At 49.2% G+C, this 8,053-nt stretch overlaps 2 protein-coding genes across 2 annotated transcripts; one reads left to right on the top strand and one right to left on the bottom strand.

Annotated features, from left to right (window-relative positions):
- The first annotated feature begins 2,734 nt into the window (after positions 1-2,734).
- On the top strand, positions 2,735-3,496 carry LOC119351904 (vacuolar iron transporter homolog 5-like). Its single transcript, XM_037618680.1, has one exon. It carries the CDS (start codon positions 2,785-2,787, stop codon positions 3,421-3,423), a length of 639 nt encoding a protein of 212 aa, XP_037474577.1. The 5' UTR covers positions 2,735-2,784; the 3' UTR covers positions 3,424-3,496.
- A 2,616-nt stretch (positions 3,497-6,112) lies between these two features.
- LOC119351903 (xyloglucan endotransglucosylase/hydrolase protein 24-like) lies at positions 6,113-7,251 on the bottom strand. Its single transcript, XM_037618679.1, has 3 exons — positions 6,953-7,251; positions 6,655-6,854; positions 6,113-6,541 (listed from the first exon to the last, which is right to left on the bottom strand). Exons 1-3 carry the CDS (start codon positions 7,235-7,237, stop codon positions 6,184-6,186), a joined length of 843 nt encoding a protein of 280 aa, XP_037474576.1. The 5' UTR covers positions 7,238-7,251; the 3' UTR covers positions 6,113-6,183.
- Positions 7,252-8,053: the final 802 nt, after the last annotated feature.

The raw sequence follows: 8,053 nt of genomic DNA, 5'->3' as shown, positions 1-8,053 counted from the left end.
ACAAGTCCTAAGGCTGGTCATAGTGGGGAGTAACTTAGACTAGTAACATGCATATGTTACTAGTCTATGTTACTATCTTCATAGTGGGTAGTGTCATAGGTGTGGTAACATAGTTGCCTTCATTTATTACTTTGTAGACTCATTATGCATTGGAAACCGCTATGTGATGGTAACATATTATGTTACTCTATTTACCTCTCTCCTCACTAACTACTTGCCACATCATCATTTTTGCTTATGTGGCATCTATGTTACTACCTATGTTACTCCCACTATGACCAGCCTAAAAGGGGACCGATGTGTCCGGCTGTTTCTCCTTCTCATCCTCGAAATTGAAGATGACGTGGAGCTCCTTCCACTACGTCGTGGACGATGAAGTGGTGTATTGGAGACGTGCGTGATGGGATTGAGAGGCACTCGAGGGAGGAACAAATGAGGAAGATAGAAGAGGCACATGTATAGGACACCGCGGGCTTCATTAAATGGGTAGTTGGAAAGGCGGTAAGCGGCCATCAAGGGGTGCTTTTATACGCGATTGCTGGCCTGCTCACACACCTCCTAGCCTCACAAACAAGCTAGGAGATGATGATGATGGGTGGTGGGCTGCCATTGGAATCTGAGGAAGCACCCGCATCATTTTTTTGCCATGTGGTTGACGGTCATGCCCCCCCCCCCCTCTCCCGGACGTTGGTCATGTTGCTTCAAATCCTGCATATAGCGTGAGGAGGAGGAAGATGAAACTTCACTCCTGTGCTGATAGTTGGATTTGGAGCGAGCTGCAAACATGGCTTCCACAACCTTCATATTTGGAGGATATGTGGTCGTTTTTGGAGTGAGGTCCATAACATACGGCTATCGCGGCACACATGACGACTTTCTAGAGTGCCATTTTGTGTGCTGATCGACATGCTAGCGGTTATTATAGCGATCGGCCACATATGAAGCATCTGCTAGAGTTACTCTTACTGCATAGCGAGGCCTAATCTGGGAGGCCGCCCCGAGCCCTAGGAGATTTTATTTGACTACCTTTAATGGATGACATGTATAACTAGTGAAAATCAGCCCAAATCTTGACGATCGCCCTCACGGTCTATCATCCCTCCAAGTATATGCCCATGCGCCGCCATTGCGCCTCTCTCCTTGGCTCCCGCCCTCCATGTTTCCATAAGTACATTAATGATTATCCAATTTGCATCATATTTCGTAGTATGCCTAGCATGTGTCTACTCGTTCAGACGCAGAAGGCTGTATCTACCTTCTTTGTGTGGTGTTGTCCTAGCGGCCTTAGTATATAAGGCCGTCGAGTGTTGCGGATTACTCATGATGCCGTATAGGTGTGCCTGCCTCGATCCTGGCCATCGGTGTAAATTTTCTTGAAGCAACGAACATTCTCATCGATTTTCATGAAAGAAACCACCCACAACATTAGTGTGGACAATACATGCACATTTCCATTACATATTTTGATGGAAGCTGGTTTTGATATAATCACTGGATTTTACTATTGGGTGGATAAAAAATTTCATGGGACATATCCTGAAACTTTAGGCCAGATCATTTTTAGAACACGTTTTTGGGTTAATCCGACCTTCTTTCCCATGCATTTTTTTATGGCTATAATGTGTAAGAAACATAGAAAAGGATCAGCATATAGCAAGTCTGGAGTCCACATTTTACATGTGAAGAAGTAGGGGCTGCTTAGTTGTTGCCCAGGAGCGCCACACCAAATTGTGGGCGTCGCGGGCGCACCAAAATATTGGTGGCCGATTTGGCCGCCCCCAGTTTCGGCAATGAATTGGCGTGAAAGTACAGAGGAAAAGGCAGGGTGAGTTGGCGAGCCAAAATTTCAGATCCCATCAAAACAAGCTGCAGTGCTTCGGTCAAGGCCAAAAAATTGGCTGGGCGTGCAAGGGATCCAATCCAAACAGTCCCATAATCTCCAAGTCTCTCCAAAGGAGTTTCTTTTTAACAATGTCAATTGTTTTCTTAGGAAACGGCTTCACTATTTCTCATGCATCTGAAAAGTAAATACTCCTTCAACCTTAGTTCAAAACTGCGACACTTATTTTGAATCGAAGGGAGTATATTTTTGACTCCGTTATAAGAACCATCCAATCTTTGCGTTAAGATTCATGCAAGTTTAATTGAATGAACTAATGTTCATTGAACGATTATTGCGTTTCTCAAAATATTTCCGCAATTGCGGTAGTACTACACACAAATTATTTGGCTAGGTGTCAATAAAATTCAAATGGAAAATTTAGTCCCATGACCGAAATGATAATGAAATATCGCTAAAATTCAATGAAATTCAGTGATTTCGAGTGTGGCTAAAAAAATATTAAGAAACTGAAATTTAAAACCATTTTTATGTAGGAGCAAGCAGGCGACCAAATAGTCATTGTAAACGCCTTCGATATGACCCGCAAAAAATTTTGTAAACGCCTTGGATATGATGTACACTCAGCAAGCACGATGCATCGATTAATGTAGGTGTGTGCTCGTGGTGGCCACGGGCGCGCAATACCGAAGGGAAAGGATGTGTGGCTGCATGTACGCACTGGCCATAGCGGCATGAAAGCTGGAAATCCCAACACCAGAGGAGAAAAAGAAGACCGGCAATGCCCACAGCATCACACGAACACAAGGCACGACCCTCAAATTCACTATAAAACCACGCCAGGGGAGCGTGTGTTCGCCACGCTGCTGCTGCCTGCCACTGCATACGGCTACTACCACCGCGAACCCAACCATCCCCATCCATCTCACAAGCTCCCAGCCGCCATGGCCGTGAACGACACCAAGCTGGCCGCCGTGGCGGACGCCGAGAACCCGGCCGTGCTGTGCGGCGACGTCGACCACTCCGAGTCGTCCTTCGACTTGGCTGGGCGCGCCAATTGGCTCCGCGCGGCGGTGCTGGGCGCCAACGACGGGCTGGTCTCCACGGCGTCCCTCATGCTCGGCGTCAGCGCCGTCAAGCCCGACGCGCGCGCAATGGTCGTGTCCGGGTTCGCGGGACTACTGGCCGGGCCCTGCAGCATGGCCATCGGAGAGTACGTGTCCGTCTGCTCCCAGCGCGACGTGGAGATCGCGCAGCTGGACCTGGACGGCAAGCGCGGCGGCGACGAGGAGAAGGCGCTGCCCAGCCCGGCCCAGGCCGCGGCCGCCTCCGCCTCCGCGCTGGCTTTCTCCGTTGGGGCGCTAGTGCCGCTGCTGGCCGCCGGGTTCATCGTGGGCTACAACCTGCGGGTTGCCGTGGTGGCCGTCGTGGCGACGTTGGCGCTAGCAGCGTTCGGGTGCGTGGGCGCCGTGCTCGGGCGGGCCCCCGTGGCGAGGTCGTGCGCGCGGGTGGTGGTGGGCGGGCTGGCCGCCATGGCCGTCACCTTTGGATTCATGAGGCTCTTCCGAGCCAGCGGCGTATGAGAGATTGAAAATTGACAATGCCTTCATCGCCGTCCTCCCGTACGTACGTCGAGTACGGGCATCGTCCATGCACTTCTCGGAATAAAAAAAAATACACAGTACTAGCCACCGTACTTGTACCAACGGCTGACTTATTTTCGTTTTTGCAATCTATATATATACTGCATGCTAATAAAGTCCGAAGCGTTTGAATTTCTTCGGTTTTGTCGTCCATCATCCAAATTGGGCTCGGAGTTCATGATATTTACCCCGTAGCCACCGGTAAGTAAAAACGGCTTGTCTTTTTTCATTGTCGGGCTCATCGCTGCTTTAGACCGTAGCCCGCGCCGCCTCCTCCGCACCCTGCACACCTCTCCCCCTCGCGCCACTACTGATTCCAATACCAATACAACTCGGAGCACACTAAAGGGAGATCGATCGATAGTCCTGTCAAATAAAAGGGATCTATATTGATAGAGTTCAGGTTGGGCTTCGATCTTAACACGCCACCGGATTTCAAATTGCGGGGCTTGGTAGATCGAGAGAGACGGGGGTTGATGGGGAGATCTAGTGGGGTCTCGCCCCAGAATCTTCTCTGTGCGTTGACCGATGATAGTGATGCATGTCCTGACAACTACTGCATTGCGGTGTGCTGGTCCAGACAAGCGTTATCTGTGCCAGGTGCATGCTTGGTGGCGATCTTATGTCCTAGCGGGGTGGTCAGCCAGTCTTGGATGACGGGGCGATGGCCCCAAAAGATGATGTTGCCCACTTGGCTCTATAGCGAGCAACGTTGCATCGGTGGTGGCCTTCTCTTCAGGTGCATCAATAGCGAGGGGAGGTCCGGTGGGTGGTCCTGGTGTTGTCGTGGCTTCGGTGGTGGTAGATCCGTAGTCTTTATCTGGAGGCTTAGGTCTGGCGGAGGCGGTTATTCTCTTGGGGTGGGGTGGCGACCTTGGTACCTTGGCGTGGCGCGGATGAACCTCCGAGCAAAAGCTCTGCGTTCCAGCGACGATGATGCATGTGGGTATCCCATCCCTCATGAAGGCATCATTGTGGCCCCCCTCGCCATGCCACGGATTTGGTGAAACCCCTAGTCCATAAGATCCTATTAACGATGACTCATAGCATAAGTCACCGTCTTCGGAGGGCATCTTCGTGGAGCTCTGGTACCTCCGGTCGCTCGTCAGTGTCTTCGGGCAAGCTTTGATCCTAACACGAAACCTTTTCGACTCAGGCATGGGGCGACCTCGCTTGTGTCCTACCTTTTACACGTCCCGTTGTCACCTTGACGTCCGCATGCAAGATCGGTGCTCCACGGTCTGAAGCGAGAGGGCATATGTTTCTTTTCGCTCATAGATTGGTGTGTGCGGTGCAACGGTGTCTCGTGGTTCCCAGGAGGCGTTGTCTCATTTCTAGTCGGTAGTTTCAGGTGCTTCTTGGTGGGGTGTAGCCACTTCTGTACTCATGCTCGACTATGAGTTGGTGGTGTTTGCTACTTTCTCGGTTATCTTTTTTTTTCTTTGACCAAGATTTGCTCATCAATTTGTATCAGTTTGATCATTTGGCTTTATTTATAGAATAGAACAAATGCCTATTCCGAGAAACACATCTTAAAAATAATTGAAATATGTACTTTGAGAAGTTTTAAAATCAAACATTTGAAAATCTTTCTAACTATATTTTTTTACCAAATTTGTAATTTTACAAGAATTTAAATATAATTATTATTTTAATTGTGGTTCCCACAAAATTTAGTTACAAGGTATGCAGAAGGAATGAATGCAAAGAAATACAATATGCACAAGGCCAAGAAAAATATGAATCGAATCTCAAAGCAGCGTGAATACGTGGGTGTCGGATACGTTACTTGCACATGGTGTGCACGGCACTAATGCTTTTGTGGTACAAATTTGCAACTTACTCTCGTACTTTACTTTCTTCGTTTATTTTTAATTCGCATATTAGCTTATCGTAAGTTAAATATTGTAGGGTTTGGCTAAGTTTATAGAAAAAGAATGAACGTTCGCAATACATACCAAATCACTATCATTACATTTATTGTGGAATATATTGTCTTATTTTATTTATTTGATATTGTATATGTTGATATTTTTAGTATTAAATTGATTAAAGTTCATAAAGTTTGTCTTAAGATAAATCTGGTGTAAAGAGTTAAATGAAATGAAAGCACATCAAGGACTACTGAAGCCATTGTCGTAATCACGAGGGGTATAATTGATCATTTTTAGGACAGTAAAACTGAGCCTAAACCAAGCGTTCTGACGCCATGTGTATTTTTAGCCGTTCGACCTTCTGGCCCGGTCGTCCTATGCCGTTAGATTTGTGTGCACTTCCACGCGTGGGCTAACTGTTAGGTTCAGCTGCTCCGAAAGAAAAAACCGAGTTATTTTGTAAACTGGGCCACTTCTAGCCCATTAACCTATCCCAGCCCGTAAGCTTACGTCACCGCGTTCCGAAAAAAAAACCTACGCTCCAAACAGGAGTGGTTTTCTCAAAAAAAAAAGGACGTGGTAAGGCTGTGGCAACATATGACAAAGGTATTCACCAACCAAACATGCCCTAAATATAAGATGGACAGTAGCATGAACATGTCTGCGCATGTATATATAGCTATTATTTCTTTATTTTTTACAAAAAAGAATGAACAAATCTTGACAAAAAATGAGGTCAACTCTGCTCTACGTACGCATGTGTAAGTGTAACCGACTCTGCACTCAAAGTAGTTGTACTACAACCGATGGAGGCATCACCGGATCTCTACGGCATGTAGCACTCGGGCGGCGAGCCGTAGGGGAACCGCGCGCTGTCCGCGCAGTAGTTGTACACCATGTGCGTGTCCCGCGCCCACTTCATGGCCTGCTGCGCCGTCGCGTCCATCTCCTGGTCGTAGTACCCGCCGCCGGCGCCCGGCGACGAGGTGGTGGCGGTGAAGTTGCGGTACTGCGCGACGAAGGGCGCCAGCGACCAGTCCGTCTTGACGCGGCCGCCCTGCGTCGCCCAGTCCTCGGCGTTCCACAGGCTCCCGTACAGCCGCATCCGCTGCCACGACGGGTACGCCACGCCCTTGTCGGCGTGGTTCCTCAGCTCCCGGATCGGCGTGCCGTCCACCAGCACGCTGCAGAGCATCAAGATTCAAGCGAGCAATTCGCGTCGACTGTCAGTTCATTTGGTCACCCATGGATGGGATGAATGCACGATTTGTATGGGATGGGTACTCGGTCTGCTCACAGGATGTGCAGGGGAGTCCAGACGATGGAGTAGGTGTGGAAGTCGGCGGCGGGGTCGAACCAGAGGTGGAACTGCTGCTCCTTGCTGCCGGTGCCGTTGATGTAGACGTTGGTGTGGAGCGTGTAGGGCTCGCCGGTGGAGTTGCCCAGGAACTCCAGGTCGATCTCGTCGTGGTTCGCCCATGACCCCTCAGACAAGAACTGCAGTATTTACACTGATATGTATGAGCGGAGCTCGCGATCAAACCAAAAAATGCACATTGATCCAGCCTCAGAAAGGATATTGCCAGCTATCTTACGTAGCACGTGGTGACTGTGCCGGCGGAGTTGCCGGGGGCGAGCTTGATCTGCAGGTCGATGCGCGCGTAGAGGTACGTGTCCCTGGACCGGAAGCCGGAGCCGGAGTTGCGGTCGAGCGACAGCGAGATGACCTGGCCATCGGCCGAAACCGTCCCGTGGCTGCCATGGCCCCAGTTCACCTCCAGGCGGTCGTCGATTCTGCCCCAGGCCGCCGCCGTCCGCGCGGCAATGCAGAGCACCACGAGCACTACGCAGGCATAGGCCTGCTTCGAGCTCACCGCCATCACTAGCTCGTACAAGGAGTCGCGCGATGAAATGAAAGGAGGGACGGCCGGTGGTGCAGTGATGGGTCGGTGTGCACCTGTTTCGAGGCTTATATAGAATTTTCATCACGAGGAGGTTGGGGGAATGAAGAAGGAAGGAATCGATCGAGGCGGAGGAGAATGACAGCCCGGACACAGCAGGCGCGCCGTGCGCGCGACGGCGGAGGCGCATGTGGGCTGGCGACGCCGCGGAGGTCGGCCGGGCAGGCGGGCACGCGAGGCTCGTCGTCGCCTCGTGCGACGTCGGCCGGGCACCTATGGGCGTAGCCCGCGTGGCCGCGTACTCACGTCTTTCTTTTTTATGAGGGGCCCGAACTGGAGTTGTGCCGCGTGTACAGTTCCCTCCCTCCCTACATTTCAATATATCTTTTTTTTTTGCTGAAATGAATATGAACTGAAATGGATATGCAAATCAATATAGAGTTGGACTGAAATGAATAGGTATTGAAATGCAAGCGATCTAGTAAATGGAATGGATATGTGTTCAAGCGGATCTGTACTAAGGAGTTGTAGTTGGATTGCTGAAATTACTTAAAGGTGATATTACACATTAAGATGAATTAGTTGATGAATAATTGAGTGCTGATTGTGATGGGATGGACACTGAAGTTTGTTTTCATGTTTGTAATGAAAATAGATATGGTTTTTGTTAAACATTTGGCACTTGATTTTGAAATTATTATTTTCTACTAAAACTGGAATTGATATGATTGTTTAATAAAATGGGATAATTCTTTTTTGAATTTATGGTATCCTATATTATACATAAAAAGTTCA

This window comes from Triticum dicoccoides, chromosome 2A, assembly GCF_002162155.2.
Source record: "Triticum dicoccoides isolate Atlit2015 ecotype Zavitan chromosome 2A, WEW_v2.0, whole genome shotgun sequence".
NCBI lineage: Eukaryota > Viridiplantae > Streptophyta > Magnoliopsida > Poales > Poaceae > Triticum > Triticum dicoccoides.
This window is presented reverse-complemented; position numbering and strand designations above follow the sequence as displayed.

What these genes read in the sequence shown, in the direction of transcription:
- LOC119351903 (XM_037618679.1), bottom strand. Translation starts at nt 7,237, where the DNA reads ATGGCGGTGAGCTCGAAGCAGGCCTATGCCTGCGTAGTGCTCGTGGTG. An exon ending in GCACAGTCACCACGTGCTAC is followed by an intron (nt 6,855 to 6,952) that starts GTAAGATAGCTG and finishes TAAATACTGCAG; the next exon opens with TTCTTGTCTGAGGGGTCATG. An exon ending in TGGACTCCCCTGCACATCCT is followed by an intron (nt 6,542 to 6,654) that starts GTGAGCAGACCG and finishes GATGCTCTGCAG; the next exon opens with CGTGCTGGTGGACGGCACGC.
- LOC119351904 (XM_037618680.1), top strand. Translation starts at nt 2,785, where the DNA reads ATGGCCGTGAACGACACCAAGCTGGCCGCCGTGGCGGACGCCGAGAAC.